We start from the raw sequence: 21,584 nt of genomic DNA, 5'->3' as shown, positions 1-21,584 counted from the left end.
CATATGTTCGGATATTTTTGGGACTGAACCGGTTTGGAACCGAACCGGTTTGGGGAGGAACCGGTTTTGACTATTTGGACCTGAACCGGACCGGTTTTCCGGTTCATAAAAAAAACCGGTTTTTGCATGCCTAAGTCCACCTAGGAAGTGTGATCAAAAGTTCAAGTGATTTTAATTGAAAAAATAAATGCTATAACGTGGTAGTAAACTCAAATTTAGGCTCATTTCCTATTTTTCTTATTAGGTTTCAATTGCAACCAAGTTACTTTCACATGCACAAATTCCCCCAAAAAATCATTGCCTGCATCACATGAAATAACATCTTTTTCTTGAGATGACGAATGAAAGTCGGGCATTTTTTTTTTATGATTTTTTAAAACAAATCATCCAATCTATTCTCAACCTTTCACACCAAAGGTTAGTATCTAGATCTTGTATCAACATAAGATTTTCCTTCTTTATGTCATACACAATCACTTTTTTAAAAGCATGTCTAAAAAAATTCATTGCAGAATCCAACATAAAGTATATATAGTCATTAAGTTCATCAAACTTCCTCCAATACTTGTCATATTTTTCTCGCATTCTCCTACCAATTAAACAAAAATCGGGTTTCGTTTCCATTTTTTTAGCACGTCGGAAATTATATAAAATAAAACAACACGTAGATGGGTTTGCTTTAAATGAATGAAACTGTAAGGGCTGTTAGTATAATTATTTAAATTTCGGTTTTAACACCTAAACATTACATAAAATCCTCTCAGATCCCCAATCTCTCCGAACTTGGTGGAGGATCAAGGAGGAGTCAGTTTTTGTTCTTTTCTGTCTTTCCCCTTTTACTTTGACTTTGAATTGACCATGAAAGCTTCGGAGAGTTGCTAACATCGATCTTTGGGTTACGTACCGCAACTTCCCTTCCCTCTGTAAACAGCGAGGGAGTGAGAGAGAATTGAAATGGCGACGGCGTCAACGAACACCGGTGCGGTGGGGTTAGGTGGTGGCAATAATGACCATACCGTCTTTGTCTATGGTAGCCTCTTAGCTGACGACGTCGTTCAAGTACTCCTCAACCGTATCCCTCAAACCTCCCCCGCGATCCTTAACGGCTAGTCAGTCTCCTCCCTCTTCCCATGATTTGTCATTACTTATTATGAGAAATTTTGGATTTTGTATTCGTTTAAACCCTAATTGTATTGGGTAAAGCTGATTCTGCGAACTTAATAATTTGTGTACTTGTTTGATTTTTGGGTTTGTTTTTAAAAATTCATAGATATATAGCTAGATTTTGCTAAAACCCTAAGCCAATTCATATTATTCTTCAATCACGTGTGTGGATCGATGTGTATTAGGGCTTCTCTGTATTGATAATAATTTCTATCAGGGAGTCAGTCAATTTTCAACCCCATACTTGATACTTGGTTTTAACTTTTAACAGGAGCTTGTTATTCAATTAGTGAATCATGTATGATAATAATTTCTTTTGTGTAGTCATAGATTTAGCATCAAAGGGCGCGTTTATCCTGCAATTATACCTGTAGAAAACAAGAAAGTTACAGGGAGGGTATGTTCATTTTCCATTTCATATACTGTAATATGTTCATGGTACTTAAATCATATAGTTGTATCTGGCTTTAATTTGTTTCTACGTGAAGATCATTAACATGATACACATATAATCTAATCGGTAAAGGATTTGACATCAGGTTCTCTTTGGGCTTTCTGCTTCAGAATTATATATCTTGGACACATATGAAGATGAAGAGTATGACAAGAGGACTGTTGATGTTTCTTTGCTGGTATTAGTTTATAATGTTATCTTAATTATCTATATTTTCTAAGAATAAAGTTTATTTTCATTTGTTTCCTTTTATCAGCAAATGACTTAAATGGTTTAAAGTTTACAAAATTGTTTCTATAGATCATTTACTTTTAAATCAATAGATGCTAAGATTATACTGATTGTGCAGGATACATCTGAAGTGTTACAGGCTTATGTGTACATTTGGGCCAACAGCAGTGATCCTGATTTATATGGAGAATGGGATTTTGAGGTAAAGTGTGTTTTAATTAGTTATGCGATTTATAGCACATATTAAGTTAATATAGACCAATTAGCTGTCTTTTTTTGTGAGACATAAAGCATATATATCTTAATGAATGTTGGTTTTTTTGATAGGAGTGGAAAGAGTCGAAGCTGGAAGATTATTTGAAAATGACAAAGAGCTTTGTTGAAGAACTGGAGGACACTGCATCTTCCTTGCCTTGATTGCAATGATACTATGCAAAATTGTGTATGATGTTTTAATCCTAAGCATCTAAAAGTTGATACATAGTTCCCTTGAATCACTACTTTGATGCTAACTTTTCACACTATACTTTTTCCATACATAGATACAAGCTTTACAATATAAAATCTCCACATTGAAACCTTACTTCTATAAAGTTACATAACTACGCGTAGAATGTTCTTTCCAAAAGCTTTTACCTTATCTTATCAATTGGTCCATCGATTATTGCTTCCAGATGATGAAATCTTAGTATAAGACGATTTAGTAACAATAATTAAAGACATGATCTAACATTTTTTTTTAATTATTGCAATGTTAAAATAGATTATTTGTGGTCCCTTTTTAATTAAAATGAAATGGAATTTTAGACCGTTTTGTTTTGATATGTCGAACTGTTTATTTGTATTTTTAACATTTCGACATGTGACATCACTAGTGCCCCAACGGATACATTCTTGGATCCGTCTCTTATTTTTATCATTGTTTTACAGTATGTTAGACACACTACTCAATACTCATGCACGAAATAAGCTAATATACCGACTAAACAATGTTGTATGTTTTACGATATGCAATAAATCTTTTACATAATTTAGAAAAATATGGCCTAAAAATGCTTTACAAAGAATATGATTAATAAGATCTGACAAAGAGAACAAGACAATGTAATCTAATTATATAATTATCTTTTAGAAATAGCAAAAGAATAATAATAATAAATAATTCAAACCAAAGGGCTTTGGCTCAAGCGGTAGGAGTGGCCTCTCATTTGTGAGGGTCAGGGTTCGAATCATTTATGTGGTATATAGATGATATTGATGTTTAAAAGAAGTCATTTAAATGACTCGAATGGTCATTGAAATCGCATTTATTGGGATGCAATTTCACTTATGGACTGCGATTTTATATAGGGTGAATCCATGAACCCATAGAATTTAAGGTGTAAAAAAATTATCATCACTTTTAGACAAATAAAATTGCACTAGTGTTTAATATATGTTTTTATTAGGTGTGAGACCTATATATTATATGGGTTTATTTAAAAAAAATTAAATATAAAATTTTAATAATTTGAAAATTTGAATTTATAAAAAAAATGAAAAAAAATTTTGAATTATTAAAATTAATGAGGCTTTAATGTATTGAATATATTACATATATAAACTCTTTCTAATAAATACCTTTTTTATATATATATATATATATATATATATATATATATATATATATATATATATATATATATATATTACCTTACATATTAAATGTAATGAAATTTTGAGGGTCACATAGGTTATTTCATAATTTTAAAATTTTTTTTTTAGAAGAATAGCCCAATTTTATATTTTCTCCCTAACAAATCATATGAGGTAATGCAAGTATGCAACTGTGTGATGCTATGCAATTTTCATTCATATTGCATACACGGATGCAGTGATGATCAATGCTACTCTAGAAAAGAATTAATAAGTTACAGAAAAGCATGAAGGATAACCATTAATGCATTTAGAAAACTGTTTGTTGATCACAAAACACCAATTTCCCACCTTTCTCACAAAGCCCTTGTTCTCCAATCGAATCAACCATCTTTCCATAGCTGTACGTCAATGGCATCTTCCCCAAAACCCTATGAAACTCTTTTATACAATCTCCTCTCCTTCTTCTATGACCCTTTTTCCTACTACTCAACCCCACCGCCACCTCCTCTCCCGCCGCTCTCAATCCCCGCCCCCGCCGCCTTACACCTTCGTTCCTGGCGTCCCCCCAATCCCTCACCCTTTTAGCCCCGACAAGAACCGGTCCCATATCCGTCTTGTTTGCTGCAACGAAATTCATCAGTATGTCTTCGCAATTCCCCATCTCATCCACGATTGATCTCGCCTGCGCCATTGATTCACCTCCTTCGCAGCTGTACTCGTATAAATACTCCGTTTTCATTAACATGAACTTTGTGAGTAAGATCGAGTAGCGATTGGGGTGGACGGTGTAAATCCATGTACGGCTGGTGAGGTCTAGCTCGTGAGATCTGGCGAACAGCCCCACGAGTTGTTCTGGATTGTTCGAGCGACTCCTCCAGATCTCAAAAGCGAATTGGATCGATTTTGGGTCGACCTCGATGTCGTCGTCGCAGATTAGGACGGCGCGTGTTGAAATCCATGGGCGGGGAAGGAACCGGGCGTTGAGACTAGACGACGGTTGTCGGATTACTGAGATCGGCGCGTCTCCAGGAGACGAGATCGAGAGGTTATGTGAGAGTTCCACAAGGGTTTTTGCGGGCGTTGTAGGGTTTCCCCATAACACAACCACGGCAGCTACAGACGGAGAACTTGAATACACTCCGGTGACTGTCTGCAGGATCGGAATGCGAGATTCCGAGTAGCCGTTAATCAACACCGTGAATTGATCTGATCGGAGAGCTTGTGGGGACGGTAGGCGCGTAAGGTCACAGTAATGATCACCGGAAAGTAACCGGAGGGAGAAAACGATGAAGAAGCGTGACGAAGCGACGGCGATGAAGATGAATATGACTTTACCAGTGGTCATTCTTCATTTATTTCCGAAAGTGACACTAGTAATGAAGTAAATTTACATTTATAAAAAGCAATGAAAAAGGATGGTGGCACTTGCGTAATTTGTTCGCAACTATAAGGTTGAATTTTTGGCTTTGATGGGTGGTGGGTGTTCTCCATTTTCACCCTTTAAAATCTTTATCCTCAAAGGAGGAAGAAGCAACAAAAATGGCGTTTTTGGGTGTAACCAAGCTGCCATTGATGCCTCTGATTTCTTTGAATTCGAACAGGTTTTCAAAGCCCATCCATTGCACTTCTCTTCAACAACAGGTATATATATATATTTACATACATAAATGTATGGATTTCGATGGTATTTCATATACCCACATGTTTGATTTCAATTTTCTCCATATCACATGATTTCTTCTGTCTAAAGTATCAAAATTTTGACAGTTTGATGTGTTATGTTCTTGATAATCTATGGTTGATCAATTATCCACCCTTGAGTCTTGAATCAAGATTCGTTTTTTGAATATTTTAAGGGTATAAAGATTGATGGGGGCATTGAATGTGAACCTTGTGATGGGAGAGGATGGTTGATTTGTGATTTTTGTAAAGGGCAAAAGACTAATGTGAAATCTGAAAACAATCGTATCTATCGTAGATGTCCATCTTGTAGAGCTGTAAGTAATGTTTTTTTTTTTGGATTGAACAATTTATAGTTATAAAATGGTTACTGAGTGAGTGATGTAACCTGGTTGACAGGTTGGGTATGTGTTGTGTTCCAAGTGCAAAGTTTTCAAATGTGTTACTTTCCCTGATCAAAGTGATGGCGAAAACTGAAACCTTTTGGGATCAATGTTGTTCTTCCATTGTCTTACCTATCAAGATGATTAAAAAGACTCAATTGGTTGCTTTAGCATGTTAGATGCATGTCTTGTTAAGAACTGTTCATTTATAATGTTTACAACTTGACCCATTAATGATAGGAAAAAATGGATCCATATGCAATCGATTCTAAACCCGAAACTCTTATTTTGTTAGTAGTGGTATAATGTTAAAATTGACGATGACAAATGGGAAATGGTAGTCGATTAATGGTCTAACCCCGACTTTTTTTTTTATTGATTGACATTTTCCCATCAACCTTAGAATGAGACATAATGAGATGAATCGTTTGTGTGCTTCTCATTGATTTGGTTAATATGTATCGAATGTATATGAGAGCTGCGATAACTCTGGCTAACAGGACCATTGGTGACTAAGTGTAGTCTAGCTACAATTATGGTCTAGCACACCCTCATACGTGAAGATCATACAAGGATGAAAATGTCGAAATTTCTGAAGAAGATGGCCAAACAAAATGTAACTCTGCTTGATTGGGCACGACCTTTGAACTCCACTCGATCGAATCGTGTAAGAAATTGAGAAAAATTGACACAGGATTTCACTTCATTGAGTGGATGTTCCTACATAATTTGACTCGGTTGAGTGACCATAAAGTCGGATTCGAGCCTATAAATAACCCCATTAATTAGTTCGTTATTGTTGCATCTCGACTTTGACTGCAAGGAAACTCAATTTTTATGTGGAGAATCATCGAGAAAGCATTTTGAATCAATGATTCCGTATTTTTCATCGGTTAATTACGCATTATAGTTTTTAAAATATATTTTTTTGATTCGTAATTAGCCATGAACGGTTAAAAATCCTACCTTTCCGATTTTTGTTTGACAGTTGACTATGTTTATTTGATTTAGTCGAATTGAAATTTCAATTTGTTCATTAATCTGTCTCTTCAGTTTTTTGTTTGAATTAAAGTGTTTGAATCTATTTTTTTTCATGAATGACCACTTGAATTAGTATACGAGTTTGTCATAAAAGCCCCCGAATTTACATAAAAAATCGGTTATGTTCAAAATCGATTTTTTTTTTGCCACAGATGCCTAACATTTGCCCCTTATGTTTCATTTTAATATTTTTTTACTGGTTCCCCTTTACCAACCGGTTACATCCACCCTTTTAACCCCCAAACATCATCGTCTTCCGTTAACATCGATCCAAAGTCTTTCCCCTGTCTTCTATTCTCTCCCCCGTCTTTTACCCTAAGTACCTGTAAAATGTCGACTTCGTCTGCCAAATCAAGCATCCAAGGTGGTCCAACATCGAGAAAGAAAAGAATAGTTAGATGTGGCTGTGGAGATGTGTGCAAAGTATTTGTTGCTCGGACACCTGTGAACTATGGAAAGAAGTTTTACGGGTGCCCTAATTACAAGGTAAACAATTTGCCCTAATTTGTAAATTTATTGAGAAACCTTGAAAAAGGGTATGTAATTCATACAAATTATTGTTTTTTCTAGGTGGAAGAAGAGGACTGTGGTTTTTTCAAATGGTACAATGAAGAAGATGGTCACATTATCGACCCAACTCACACAAAGCAGGGGCAGGGGCATTGACATGGACAATTGATGACTTTGGTAGAAATAATTGTAGGTCTCTTAGTTCTTATTTTTGTAATGGTGACAATAGTTGTTTTGAAGATGTAAATCATTTTGGATTGACTTTTAGTAGAATGTTTGGATCGACTTTAGTTGCAAATGGAAGTACAATGTTGAAATTGGCTAGTAACTGTTGTTTTGGATGAAGATTTTAGATACAAATTATTTGTGAAATGCAAATGGTAAATTACAATGATGAAATGGTACAATGTTGTGAAATGGTAAAGTACAATGAAATGGTACGATGCTGTGAAATGGTATAATGTTGTGAAATGGTAAAATACAAATTATCTGTGAAATGCAAATGGTAAACATAACAAACATATGGTTCATAATATAGATTAAATTGCTAAATGGAAAAGTACAATGATGAAATTGGCTAACTATAGTTACAAATGATACATAATATAGATGCAAATGGTATGGATAAAAAAAAACATAATATAAAATAACAAACATAACGACAAACATATTATAACCATAATGGGGGGATTCGTTAAATCGTATTCATGTACCATTACAAAAGATCAACTAACATATACCATCCATCCATTTGTACCAAATTGCCAAAAATATATCTCAAAAAGGCAACCCAAAAGGTACATGAGAACAATTGGATGAAAGGTGCACTTAGTGGGTGTATAAACTAAGATGTACAAAATGTACCAAAAAGGGCTTCCTGTGCAAATTCCCAAGTATATCATCCCCACCTAAATCCCCCTTATACATAACTAACTACCCTAAATTCACTGGATTTGAACATGTGGAACCAACCCATCTTTATCAAAAACTGCCTTTTTAAGCTTTAGTTTAGTGATCCTCTCTGATGGCTTTCTTTTCCTTGTCTTAGGCACTATCAGATGAACTTCATCATCAACCACATTCCCATCATCAGCAACCTCATTATTTAGAACATCACCAACAGCCTCATTCCCATGATTAACACCTTCACCTTCAATCCGATCACCATCATCTTGATTTTCAACACCTTCAACTTTAATCACATCACCATCATTTACAAATTCAACTTCACCTTCACCTTCAATCACACCACCATCATTTAGAACATCATTTACAAAGTCAGCTTCACTTTCATCAACATCAGGCTCGTCCTCATTTAAGTCTTGATGCAAGAAATAACAAGGTTAATAAATTACCATATCATATAAAGGGGAAAAACATATATTTAAAATTACAAGGTTAATAAATTACCATCTCAACTGGTGGAGTGTCATCAAGTTCAATTTCCAACCACCCCATGCTTTCAATTTCAGCCATGGAATATCCTGCTTCAAGTAAATTTGCTATTCCTTCAGCACTAATCTTGATTTTATCTGGGAGAACATGTGATGCATGTCCTTCAGTGAATTCAGGTTCTGCACCACCTTTATTCACCAATGGAACATCAAATGCATCTGATGCATTTCCAGAACCAAGAATTTGATCAATTGCATCTCTATCTTCATCAAGACTTTGTTTTAGATCTTGGGCAACCTTTACTGGAACATCAACCGCTTCTTCTTCTAGCACCATAATGTCATCTTCCTCTTCTATCACCTCATTCACCAAAGGAACATCATTAACAGCAGGAACTTGAGCAACATTATTTGGAATATCATTAACAACTGGAACTTGGTTATTGACCAAATGAACTTCATTAAAAGCTAGCTCTGGCACCTTCACTGACACCTCAACTTCTTCCTCTTCTATCATCTCATTCACCAAAGGAACATCATTAAGAGCAGGAGCCTGAGCAACCTCATTTGGAACTTGGTTATTGACTTCATCCTGAAATTTGGTTGTTGACTTCCTATTTGGCCTTCTTACATCCAATTTCTTCCTTCTAACATCTGGGACAGTTACTTCACTTGACTGAGTACCCACAGATGCAATGTCACAAACTCTGAAACTTGGGCCTCTTAAACCTAATTTCCTTATTTTCTTGCCAGTGTTAGAACTTGAAGCATGTAGACTGCCCTGTCGACTTGTTTGTTGACTAAGTTGAGTGGTTATAGTTGATGTCACAGGTGGTTGACTGCCCTGTTGACTTGCTTGTTGACTAGGCTGAGTGAGTACAGAAACATGTGGATTGGATCCAGCTACATCACATTTCCTAGGCCTCCCAATCTTCTTTGGTGGCATAGGAATTGGTACCTTTTTTCAATTCTTGTAGCCTTTTTTATTATGCCCATACTCAAGACAATTAGCACATCTTACTGTCCTTTGGGGTTTCACCTTAGAAGTGGAACTAAACTTACTCTCTTTCTCACTTGCATGCCTCTTTCTTTTGGTTCTGGGCCTACCATGCATTTTCCTACCAACAGGTGGCAAAGGCTTATTGTATCTAGTTAGAGGCTACATATTACTCCCATTCACAGGACTGATGTTTGTAGAGTAGCATTCCTTGAATTATTCACTAAAAAGTAGTCACTAATATATCCATCTAGAGTTTGATGGATATTATTAATGGCTGCTATGCCATGGACACAAGGAATTCCAAACAAATCCCATAATCTGCAAGAACAAACCCTACCATCCAAACATACCTTGTAACTAGCACATGCTCTTCTCACTTCAAATACATTTCCTAGGCTATGCACTACTAACCAAAGCCTGCATGAAGACAAAAGAGTATGTATTAGTCATTATATATCAATTGTAATGACAGTTAGAAAAAGAAACAGTTATTTTGTGTCTTACCTAAAGTGCTTTCCAAAAAGATTCATCTTCTTAATCACCTCTGGACATATATTACCTTTCCATTTACTACATTCATCATTCATAAAGGAAAACCTATCCATTATGTATATCCTTATCTCTTTAAGCATTGTAATCAAAGGTTTTTTTCCTAGCTTCTACAATTATAGAGTTGAAACACTCTAAAATACCACTCTACTGCCTCACAAGCAAACCCTACACTCATGTAAGCTCTGCACCATGTTTTGGGTTCTTTTGACATTAGATACTCATATGCACTAGGGATTATGGTCTGTATTTTTTCCATGTTTCTCAAGAAGTCACCTTCAACACAACTCATTGCACAAGCCCAAAACAACTTCTTCAACTCCATTCCAGAGAAAGCTTTATTAAAATTTGCATAAATGTGTCTAGCACATTTCCTGTGCTCCACATGTGGCAAAATAACCTTAACAGATTCAAGCAAACCTTATGAACAAACATATGATCTTAGTATTTATAACCATATTGAAATAATTAAATTGAAATATACTATGATTATAATGGAACCTACTTTAGGTTGATCAGAAATAACAACCAAATCTACACCAGTACCAAGGTCAAGATCATCCTTCAGAAGCTCCAGAAACCAGGTCCAATTATCCTTGTTTTCCACATCAACAACAGCCCAATCTATTGGGAACACCTGGTTATTAGCATCTCTACCTATGGTTGTGAGTAATTCACCTTTTACCTTACCCTTTAGGAAGCATCCATCCAACCCTATTACCTTCCTACAACCTATTTTCCAGCAAACACTTAAAGATTTGAAACATATGTAAAACCTTTTAAAATAATTCTTATCATTTGGATTGTTAGTAACACCAACTTTGCATGTAGACCCAGGGTTTGATCTCAACAACTCTTGGGCATAATCCCAAATTCTTGCATAGTGTTCTTTTAATTTACCCTCAATCAGTTCTTTTGCCCACTGTTTTGCCCTTCTAACCTGTCCTGTAGATACCACACATCTATATCTTTGTTTGATGTCACTGATCATCACCCTAAGTTTAACTTTGGGCTTATTTGCTATCTCAGTAAGATAGTGTCTTCCAATCCATTACGGGGTAACAATAGACCCAAATTTAAACACTCTAGAACAAAGATGCTCAGAATTCATTGCCTTAACCTGAAAGGTTCTGTCATTGTACATCCAAGTTGCATAAAGTCTAAAAGGGAATTTATTATCTTCATGTCTCTTACCACATATTGCAACAATTATTCTATTGTCACTCTTTTGAAAGTATATTTGGTACCCTCCATTTATTGCATAGTTTGTCGCACATAATTTCAGTTGTGCAAGTGATTCAAACACGCCCCCTAACTTAGGTTCCATCTTATCCCACCTAACATTTGGATCATGTATTATGTATTTATTAGTCACTTCTTCCTCTGCCTCCTCATCATTTTGCAAATCATTACCATGGTCCACTCGATCTTTCACCTCATCAGTCATACTTGCATTTCTAATGTTCGCATCACAAAGTAGAATTTTAAGAAAATGATCCTTACATTTATCAAGCCTTGATACAAACTCCTGTCGTGGTTCATGATCCATGTACATCCCGTGCAGCTCAAAATCCATCTCATTTAACCCAGAAAATGGCTAGTAAATTCCAACAAATGGGTCGTCGTAACCATCGTCTAAAGAACCCATTTCTAACCCCTGTACAATCGCAACCATTATCATGAAAAGCAAGCAATTAATGGAGATGATTTCTCGTAAAAACCATGATCAGACCGTAATTTCTTACCTCTTGAAAAACCATAGCTTCATACAATGAGAATGCTTCACCAGACGGAGTTTAACGTTTAAGTTCCTATTACCTACGTCTGAAGAAGTACTAGCATTGGGATGGTGGTAGGTGTCTGTCTTAATGTTGACAGAGTGTTAACGGAGGAGAAATGGAGGAGAGGGGCTTAACAATGTTACCGGTTGAAAATGGGGATGTAACCGGTTGGTTAAGGGGAACCGGTAAAAAACATTAAAATGAAACATGAGGGGCAAATGTTAGGCATCTGTGGCAAAAAAATCGATTTTGGGCATAACCAATTTTTTATGTAAATTCGGGGGATTTTATGACAAAAACCCTTAGTATATCTCTGTTAAATTTAGGGGATTTATAGATTTCTTAATCATTTTTATGAATTTTCATTTCCTTTCAACCACATGGCATCAACATGGCCCTCGATGCATTGTGTACATGGATAATTATGTTGACCACATATCACCATCAACGTCCAACCATCATATTGTTTTATATATGAACCTATGAATTGAAATTTAAAATTGGCTTTTTTGGTGCTAATTTTTCTATTTTGTTTCTTTATTTTTGTATTCACTGTCGTGGTCACAAATTAGTGTGATGTAAGACAACAAACAATTTCCATTTGCCTTTGATCTTCTCATGACAGATGACATAACCAAGAGATAATGTCGTGTTTTGCATCCATTCCATGTGTTTTGAAAAAAATAAAAATTGTTTATGAATAACCACATATCTAGAACATATTCGGATTAAAAAAAGCTTTTTACTTTAACAAATGTCACTTATTTACAAGCACAACTATTATAAATAATGAAAAGTTCCAAAGATTTACATAAGAAAACAAGAAATAGTATATATATTTACCTGTCCTTTCGAATTACAAAGTACAAGTTAAGAAATTCAAACATCCAATTTTCTAAACAAAATGGAGAAAATTTATGAATGTGTCATTTAAGGATCTGAGAAGTATCCGCCTATCAAACCAATGAGTGACACCCCACAAACAAACACAAAGGAGAAACCTTTCTTACTTCTCCTATCCTGCAAAAAACAAGTAAATGACTAAAATGTCATCCATTATTGGTAAACCTACATAAAATGGTTATTAATTAATTTTGTAATCATAATAAATAACTAAAATTTCCTTACCAGTTCCAATTGAAGGGTCTCTTTAGCTTCAATGATTATACTGTTCTGATAGGTTAGGCTAGAGATGGTGGATTTGGCCTACAAAAATATTCGTAATCCGAATAAATTACTAAAATGTCCTCCATTAATTGTAAACCTACATAAAATTGAATATTAACAACATCATGACTAACCTCTTTGAGTTGATTTTGTAATGCACTTTCCTTCAGTTTCAACTCCTTGAGTTGATTAGACAATCTCAACCTCGTTTCTGGATCCTCTTTCACAATCTTTACAGGCTTAAACTTCGAATTCTTGGGGACATTATTCCTATTAGGATCATCAGATAAATTTGACTCCTCTATGTTCAAACCACTTTTGACTTCCTTAGCATCTTCAATTTGCTGCAAGAAGAAAAGTTGAAATTTATAAAACATATGCGTGATACTAAAAACTTAAAAAGAAGGCAATACCCAAAGCATTGTTGAAAATTGTAAATACATCATAAAAAAAAATAATAACAATACTCAAGTCCCATGAAAAGAAACTATGTATCAATCACCTTATCCACTGAGAAAACATTTTTGTCTCTTTTCACCAAAACATCTTCTTTAATTGAAGATTCGTTAGAAGGTTCTTTGTCCAACACTTCGTGTTTGTGTTCATGTGAAACTTCATTAGAAGGTTCTTTCTCCAACAATTTGGGTTTGTGTTTTTCATGTGAAGCTTCATTAAAAGGTTCTTTCTCCAACACTTTGTGTTTGTGCTCTTCATTAGAAAGTTCTTTCTCCAACACTTTATGTTTGTGTTCTTTTAATGAAGCTTCATTTAATGGTTCTTTTTCCAACACTTTATGTTTGTGTTCTTTTTTATGTGAAGATTCATTAGATGGTTCTTTCTCCAACACTTCATGTTTGTGCTCTTCATTGGAAGGTTCTTTCTTCAACACTCTATGTTTGTGTTCTTTTGATGAAGCTTCATTTGGTGGTTCTTTTTCTAATACTTTGTGTTTTTGTTCTTTATGTGAAGCTTCATTAGAAGGTTCTTTCTCCAACACTTTGTGTTTATGTTCTGTATGTGAAGCTTCATGAGGTAGTTCTTTATCCAACACTTTGTGTTTATGTTCTTTATGTGAATCTTCTTCATTAGAATTTTCTTTATCCAACACTTTGTGTTTATGATCTTTAAGTGAATCTTCTTCATTAGCATGTTCTTTCTCCAACTCTTTATCTTTGTGTTCTTCTACTGGTAAATCTTGCTTGCTAACTAGAACAACCCTGAGCTTCTTCTCTTCAACATACTTACCACTGCTTTTGGAGAACTACCAAATACAAAAATGAGAGCAATAATAATAAAAATTTGAGTAAAGGACACAATACTTACTAAGTCAACAGTGATATCTTCTTCTTTTGTCCCAAAATCGACAATTGTGCTTTGAATTAAGAATTTATCCTTGCATTCCACTTCAGATGGATGTGATCTTAGACCTTGCATAGTAACTGCATAACAACAATAAAAGGATAATATTTTATCACTTTTTGGAAGCAAAAGGGATTAGGCTTTAGATTCCACACATACCTGTGAAACTGCATTCCGACTTTGGGCTAATGATGCCCGAATTGGGTCTTACACAAAATCTTTTTGGTGATGTTGTTTTCACCTGTCAAATGAAAATGTTCTATATGTGACCAAAATATAGATTAAAGGAGAACTGAATTTACTTTGATGGATACATTAAGAGAGCATGAATTACCTTATAAGCAACATACTCATCAGATATGTTGGAGATGTGAACTGAAGAGGTACTTTGTTTCTTGATTTCACCTATAAAGATAACGGGGATTGTTTTTTTGGGGAAATCAAATAAGTGAATAGAAAATATAGACTCGAAAGTGTATAAGTTAAGAAAACAAAGCAATCATGATAATCGCTCTATGTTATATATAGTGACAAAAGATTACACCAGTTTATAAATTATTGACAATAATCTATACATTTGGGCTAACTTAAAGTATATAATCAAACAAAAGAAACAAACATTTAGAACTCGATCATAAATACACAAATCTACTATATTAACCTCAAATACTAGAATCCCAAATCCTCTATTAATTCTACTAATTAATTAAATACAAACTTAACTATAATGCATACTCACCGAGTCCCAAGGAAACAAATTTTTTGCTCAAAAAAGGTATAGATTAAGAAGTTCGTTCTTCACTCTAAGATGTTAATTAACCACGATAAATCACTATGACAGTTAAGTATATAAGTTAACTTTTTTTTTTGTTACTAAACATTGAAAAGATTGAGGTTTGATAGATATTACATAAAAATGAGCAATCACAAGCAAAAATCAATGAAAACAAGAAGAGATCTCAAATTCTCAATGTCGTGTAGATAGAATTACTAGAAGCTTTGAAAGGTATCATGTAGGTATTTGTTATAGTAGTCAAAATTAAGAAAAATCCATTTTGTAGTAACATGTTATTGTGCTCGTTCTAAGCATTTCATTTAGAAAATATGAGTCTCACACAACCATTTTGGGTGATTTAGGAATATCTCCTTTTTAACCTAGTCCATTGAAGAAAATCATTGATGCCCCAAAACTATAGTGATTCACCTCTTTATGCTTGATCAATGCTTAGCACGCCTAACTAATTTGGGGAAAAAAAATCCTTGTTTAAGTGGTCTCTAATTGCGGAACAGGCGATGCACTGAATGAAGACATTTGCGAACAAAATTGTAAACTAACACGTTATTTTTTTTCATTGCATATTGAAAACGAAATCTCCTTACATATGAACTTGATTGATGATCCATCGAGTTCCAATAATTTTCCACCCATGTTTCCTTCTTGGCTAAAACCGAGGTTCGTCGAGTTAATCTTTGAATGTATACGCTAATCGCAATCGCAGCATAATCAATCGTCCATAAATCCACATCTGTGAAATTTTATTTTGGAAATTTTAGATTCCCTTTCAAGGGGATTCAACCGCACAATTTCTACGAGAATCGGCAATATGTATATATAAATGATCTAATTTTACCAAATTAGTAGAGAATTGAAAGGCACCGTGAGGTAGAGTTGACCCTCAGAAAAGGATTCGACGATCCAGGACTTCATATGATTCATCATATTCGGTGATTCATCTTTAACCTCTAGAATTTTTGGGTTCCATCTGGGTTTGTTATTGCTGCATGGTCTCATTTTTTATGTTGGTAGATGTGGTCCTCAACTTTAACGTAACCCCATTCTTAGTTCCTCACTTCCTTAACTTAATAGTTTACACCCCTAAACTAAACCATATGGACTATTTGTGTAATTTACTCTTTTTGTTTCTATACATATTTTACCAATAAATTTATATAAAATTCTCAAAATATCATTACAACCGACAATTAAAAGTTTTATTAATGACTTCTTCGTTGGTCAATAAATTTGTGAAGTAAACTGACTTTTTTAATTGAACACATTAAATCATATTGTCCATCTTTAACCAATAAACTTATATAAAATCTTTAAAAAAATTACGGTTGAGCAAAACCGAAATCAAAAAACCGACAAAACCAAGTATTATAGTGCATAAACTGACTTGAAGTCATAAAATCAAGTATACATATGTTATATTTACACTTTTCTCATTTTAGAATTAACGACGGTTTCCGTATATTATAATGTTATTTTTAGTTTTTTTGTGACACATGCATGAATGTATGTATGGATTGTTTTATGAAATACTATTAACATATTTTATACATATGAAACTAGTAGGATATAATTTGTATGAATTCAAAATCAACTATAATAGTCATGAACTAATTAAAACATTAGATTTTTTTTTTATTTTGTTACTGGTTTTGACCATTTGATTTTTACCATTTAAGAATATTTAAACAAGTATGAAACTACTATAGGGTATTATACCTCCATACTTCAACTCATAACATATTATGAAGTCTTGTACTTATCCAAGACAAGAAAATCTAGTTAGAACATAACTTTGAAGTTTATTTAATACTTGATGATTTCTATACTGAAAATCAAACATATTTTCGGTATGAGTTTGATTTTTGTATCCAAAACAATAAGAATTGAAGAAGAGATTATTTTAACCATAAATGTACTTTATGATGTTAAAACCACAAAAGTTTGAAGATTCATAACCTCAACATTCAAGAACTATATTTACTTTTTTTCTATCTTTTCTTTGTTTTTTTGCTTTTATCTCTCTTAATATCTTATCTCTCCAGAACGTCTCTTTGTGTTTTTCTTTATTGAAATGATCCACAAAGCTCCATAAATGTTTTTATGATTATGAAGAATGGAATGTATGTCTCTCCCACATACCTTGTCTCTAACTTCACTTTTTCTCCCTTTCCCCGACTTGTAGAATCTGTTCTCGTGTTTCTCTCTTAAGGATTGAATTTCTTGAAAAATACTTGGTTATACCTTCTAGAACTCTAAGGTATCATTTGGGATGAATTGAGGATTGTATTAAGGACTTAAAATGATCATGAAAAAGCAATGAAACTCAAAGAAACTTTCTATTTCTTCCTCTCTGTTGAACCATCTCAATTTTGGATATACTCCCCATATCTCTTGAGTGGCGGCAAAGTCAAGGCTTAGCCATGAAATAATGGCCTGATGGGCTAAACCCTAAAAGCCTCAAGATTTGGGCCTATTTAAACAACATTAGGGCTACGGTTTCGTCTCATTCTCAGCCTCTACCCTCCAGAGTGAAACCCTTGTGTGTGTGTGTGTTCTTGGTGCTTTAGTGTGTGTTTCTTGGTGTTTCAAGATCTTGAGATTTTGGAAGAGGAAGGATGTGGTCATTCCTTGTTATTAGAGTTTGTTTTTGTTGGGAATTAATATTCTAAGTGATGGGTTTAATATGTAACAAAAATCTTATTTTGGCAGATAAACATAAACCGTAAGTTCACATGCACCCTAAACGATCTATGTTCTCACTATGATTTGCAAACAACTATTGAATATCAAGAACCCTAAAAGTACATTGCTATTTTGTTAAATTACTAAAGGGTTATTAGAAAATATATACATTAGTTTATTATAGCAAATAAACTAGTAATCCTTCCTTTTTGGTCTTCAGAAAGCAAGCATTAGAAGTCTCGTGCCTCTAATGGCTCACACCCAAACCCTAGCAAGTTTGAGGCTAAAGAGGAGAGAGGAGGAGGATGGGAATTTTTGGAATTCTTTTAGGAATTTTGATAGCTAAAAATCATAACCCTTATGAGGGTTTATATAGGTGACTAGGGATGCTAGGATAAGGCATGCTTCCTTGGATAACCCATATTGCCCAAGAAAAACTCCAATAACCATGCATCTAGAAACTGCCCCCCCCCCCTATGGAAGGTTCTAAAATTGGTCAATGTTCAACTTTTGAACATTGTCACTTTTATTCCTTCGACTTTTAATTAATCTAATTAATCCTAAAATTAATTCCAATTAACTTCTAATTAATTCTTAAGTAAATAATGTTATTTCTAATTAATATATTATTCTCATAATACTTCAATAAATTATTTATTTTGATTTCTAAGTAATTTATTAATCATATAATAAATTAATAAATCTGTCTCTTTCTCCAAATAACATTCCAGTCAATTACTAGGCTTGAGGGCAACCCAAAAGGACTTTGCTAATAATTCAATATTATACTAATTTAGTTATTGGCTTAGACACCTAATCCAACAGTCTCCCACTTGGATAAGTCTAATTTTAAATTACAAGTATAACTTCTAAACTAAACAACAAATGGTGCTTTCCAAAGCAACTGCCGAACTTTGATCTGATAAGATATTTGTCCTTAGATAAGTGATCAAATATTCATCCGTTATTCTAGATATCGTATGGACATGAGACATAGATTAAAATCCTCTCATTGTCCAAATTTTGTTTCCTGATTTCTGATTTGTGATGACCTTATAAGACTTACTAATTGAACACATCAATTTAGTCCCGGCTGGGCCCAACATTATAAGTCAACACCAAATCAATTTAGTCCTGGCTGGGCCCAACATTATAAGTCAACACCAAATCACCGATGGATCCCAAGATATCGCTTTTCCCGTTAGGGCAAAAGTAACGAATAAACTTTGACTCATATGGTTGTATCCTTTGCTCACCAAATCATACATGCAATTACGTTTTATAACATCATGTTACTGATGCGTTTTCGCAACACTAATGTACGAACAACTTGTAAATTACAACTCATATATCCCCATTTTAAGAATATAAGATACTATCGTCTCAGAATTACTCGTGATATAATCCATGATGTAATTCTATGAGCATGGGTTTTTCCAGTACTCAAATCTCCATTTTCTAAGTATTCATGAATGTTGTAGCAACACAATTGCTATGGATAAATTCTTTTGAAAAATCCACAATCCAGTTCATGACAGTCTTCATTCACTACTTACTTCCTAAAATATGAGTGATTATGGAGCTTCAAATAATCAAATTATTCAGGAAGTAAAACATGCAAAGTGAAACACAAGAATAAATAATTGACAATGGTAGTAAACAATACTCACAAATAATCTCTATTATTCAATCACCAAAATCAATTACATTTATTTTGTTATAAGTTTCAAACTAATCATCTAACTACTAAAACTAATGTCATCTCTCAAACCGACGCTCCTAACATGTTGACTATGCTTAATCCTACTCAAAGCTTTTGGGAGAGGATATGTAGGATTGTCTTTTGACGAACCTCTCTTCAATATGAGATGGCCTTCTTCAACTCTATGTCTGATATAATGCTACTTTCTATCTATATGTCTTGATTTACCATGATCTCTTGGTTCTTTGGTCAAATCAATCGCTCATTCATTATCGCAGAAAAGTTCCATTGGCTCCTGAATGGTCGGAACTACTTCGAGATCATTGATAAAGTTCTTCAGCCAATCTGCTTCCTTTGATGCTTCACATGCTGCTATGTACTCTGATTCATAAGTAGAATCAGCCACCATGTCCTGCTTGGAACTTTTCCAAGTAACTGCTCCTCCATTTAGTAGAAACATCCAACCGGATTGAGAACTAAAATTGTCTCTATTTGTTTGAACGTTGGCGTCACTATACCCAGTCACTCTCAACATCTCACCACCACCAAGGACTAGAATCAGGTCCTTTGTCCTTCGCAGATACTTGAGAATGTTCTCTACTATTGTCCAATGAGCTATGCCAAGATTCCCCTAAAATCGACTAACCATGCTCAAAGCAAAAGACACATCAGAGCAAGTACATGTCATAGCATGCATGATCGATCCTACTGCCGAAGCAAAAGGAACTTGAATCAAATCCGCTATCTCTTTATTTGTACTAGGGCTTTGAGTCTTACTCAATTTGTCATTACTTTGAATAAGTAGCTCTCCTTTCTTGGAATTTTCCATACTAAAATGCTTTAGTACCTTATCTAAATATGTACTTTGGCTAAGACCAATAAGTCTTTTCTTTCTATCCCTTAAGATTCATATCCCAAGAATATAAGCCGCCTCTCCTAGATTATTCATAGAAAAACACTTTCCAAGCCAAGACTTTGCTTCTTGCAAGGATGGAATGTCGTTTTCCATAAGGAGTATGTCATCAACACACAACACTAGAAAGGTTACTACACTCCCACTAGGCTTGACATACACACATGCCTCATCTTCACTCCTAGAGAAACCAAATTCTTTAACTTTCTCATGGAAGTAAAGATTACAGCTACAAGATGCTTGTTTCAGTTCATAAATGGATTTCTCAAGCTTACACATTATATTAGGAAAATTTGCATCTATAAAACCTTTTGGTTGACTCATGTAAACATCTTTAGCTAACTTCCCATTAAGGAAAGTGGTTTTGACATCTATTTGCCATATTTCATAATCATGAAAGACAACTATGGAAAACATTATCCTAATAGACTTTATCTTGGCCATTAGTGAGAAGATATCATCATAGTCAATTCATGGGGTTTGAGTAAAGCCTTTCACAACCAGTCATGCATTGAAAGTGTGTACCTTTCCATCCATATCGGTCTTCTTCTTGAAGATCCATTTGCAAGAAACTATCTTTTGACCATGTTCTTAATGAACCAAATTCCAAATTTGGTTGTCACACATGGACTTTATAGGATACCGACTGACGATGTATTGAGGGAAATGATCTTCCATTGAGTTATTTGGAGTCAATGAATGTGAGAATTAATATGGGGGGATTTTATGGGATGCCAGCTGACGATAAGGTGAAATCGATAGAGAATGTGGAAGGGCCACCGAGACTGAGGGGACGAACAAATATGAGAGGAAGGGGTGAAAAAGGACAACCACAACAACAAGACATGTCGATAGAAAGAGTATCAACCTACCGATTTCAAAGCCGGATTGGTTATTATTTGGACAATATTTGGAGGGTTGTGCATTATCAAAGTCAAGCAATAGACATGATTTATTCTCATTTTCACAATGAATGCCCGCCACTTATGCCACTACAAGGACCACAAGCACCCTACATTCTGACTTGATCTGAAAACCATACTAACATGCAATCTAAAAGATCATACAACCAGGCATATAAAGGTATCTCTCCTATCATATAATACCGAGCAGATCCTTATCCCTAATCTAGTATGCAATTCT

The 21,584-nt window shown here is 34.4% G+C and overlaps 4 protein-coding genes across 4 annotated transcripts; 2 read left to right on the top strand and 2 right to left on the bottom strand.

Moving 5' to 3' along the window:
- The first annotated feature begins 787 nt into the window (after positions 1 to 787).
- Positions 788 to 2,432, top strand: LOC145091955 (AIG2-like (avirulence induced gene) family protein). The gene is made up of 5 exons (XM_079029797.1): positions 788 to 1,109; positions 1,489 to 1,561; positions 1,704 to 1,796; positions 1,968 to 2,051; positions 2,177 to 2,432. Exons 1-5 carry the CDS (start codon positions 955 to 957, stop codon positions 2,264 to 2,266), a joined length of 495 nt encoding a protein of 164 aa, XP_078885923.1. The 5' UTR covers positions 788 to 954; the 3' UTR covers positions 2,267 to 2,432.
- Positions 2,433 to 3,759: 1,327 nt separating this feature from the next.
- On the bottom strand, positions 3,760 to 4,832 carry LOC145091952 (Nucleotide-diphospho-sugar transferases superfamily protein). Its single transcript, XM_079029795.1, has one exon. It carries the CDS (start codon positions 4,830 to 4,832, stop codon positions 3,795 to 3,797), a length of 1,038 nt encoding a protein of 345 aa, XP_078885921.1. The 3' UTR covers positions 3,760 to 3,794.
- A 163-nt stretch (positions 4,833 to 4,995) lies between these two features.
- LOC145091953 (chaperone protein dnaJ-like protein) lies at positions 4,996 to 5,844 on the top strand. The gene is made up of 3 exons (XM_079029796.1): positions 4,996 to 5,128; positions 5,344 to 5,484; positions 5,567 to 5,844. The coding sequence occupies exons 1-3, from the start codon at positions 5,027 to 5,029 to the stop codon at positions 5,642 to 5,644; spliced, it is 321 nt and encodes a 106-aa protein (XP_078885922.1). The 5' UTR covers positions 4,996 to 5,026; the 3' UTR covers positions 5,645 to 5,844.
- Positions 5,845 to 12,695: 6,851 nt separating this feature from the next.
- LOC145095154 (uncharacterized) lies at positions 12,696 to 15,780 on the bottom strand. Its single transcript, XM_079033082.1, has 8 exons — positions 15,732 to 15,780; positions 14,686 to 14,756; positions 14,511 to 14,592; positions 14,316 to 14,431; positions 13,495 to 14,253; positions 13,127 to 13,336; positions 12,954 to 13,031; positions 12,696 to 12,845 (listed from the first exon to the last, which is right to left on the bottom strand). Exons 1-8 carry the CDS (start codon positions 15,778 to 15,780, stop codon positions 12,756 to 12,758), a joined length of 1,455 nt encoding a protein of 484 aa, XP_078889208.1. The 3' UTR covers positions 12,696 to 12,755.
- Between the last annotated feature and the right edge of the window lie 5,804 nt (positions 15,781 to 21,584).

This window comes from Lactuca serriola, chromosome 3 (genome assembly GCF_051521515.1).
Source record: "Lactuca serriola cultivar US96UC23 chromosome 3, Lser_US96UC23_V15, whole genome shotgun sequence".
Lineage (NCBI taxonomy): Eukaryota > Viridiplantae > Streptophyta > Magnoliopsida > Asterales > Asteraceae > Lactuca > Lactuca serriola.
The sequence above is the reverse complement of the archived record's forward strand: the minus strand, read 5'-3'. Positions and strand labels throughout refer to the sequence as shown.

Excerpts from the sequence above, each read along its gene's own strand:
- LOC145091955 (XM_079029797.1), top strand. The coding sequence starts at position 955 with ATGGCGACGGCGTCAACGAACACCGGTGCGGTGGGGTTAGGTGGTGGC. Across the intron at positions 1,562-1,703 it reads ACAAGAAAGTTACAGGGAGG|GTTCTCTTTGGGCTTTCTGC; the intron begins GTATGTTCATTT and ends ATTTGACATCAG. Across the intron at positions 1,797-1,967 it reads CTGTTGATGTTTCTTTGCTG|GATACATCTGAAGTGTTACA; the intron begins GTATTAGTTTAT and ends CTGATTGTGCAG.
- LOC145091952 (XM_079029795.1), bottom strand. The coding sequence starts at position 4,832 with ATGACCACTGGTAAAGTCATATTCATCTTCATCGCCGTCGCTTCGTCA.
- LOC145091953 (XM_079029796.1), top strand. The coding sequence starts at position 5,027 with ATGGCGTTTTTGGGTGTAACCAAGCTGCCATTGATGCCTCTGATTTCT. Across the intron at positions 5,129-5,343 it reads GCACTTCTCTTCAACAACAG|GGTATAAAGATTGATGGGGG; the intron begins GTATATATATAT and ends GAATATTTTAAG. Across the intron at positions 5,485-5,566 it reads GATGTCCATCTTGTAGAGCT|GTTGGGTATGTGTTGTGTTC; the intron begins GTAAGTAATGTT and ends CCTGGTTGACAG.
- LOC145095154 (XM_079033082.1), bottom strand. The coding sequence starts at position 15,780 with ATGGGTGGAAAATTATTGGAACTCGATGGATCATCAATCAAGTTCATA. Across the intron at positions 14,254-14,315 it reads AAGATATCACTGTTGACTTA|TTCTCCAAAAGCAGTGGTAA; the intron begins GTAAGTATTGTG and ends TGTATTTGGTAG. Across the intron at positions 13,337-13,494 it reads ATGTTTTCTCAGTGGATAAG|CAAATTGAAGATGCTAAGGA; the intron begins GTGATTGATACA and ends TTCTTCTTGCAG.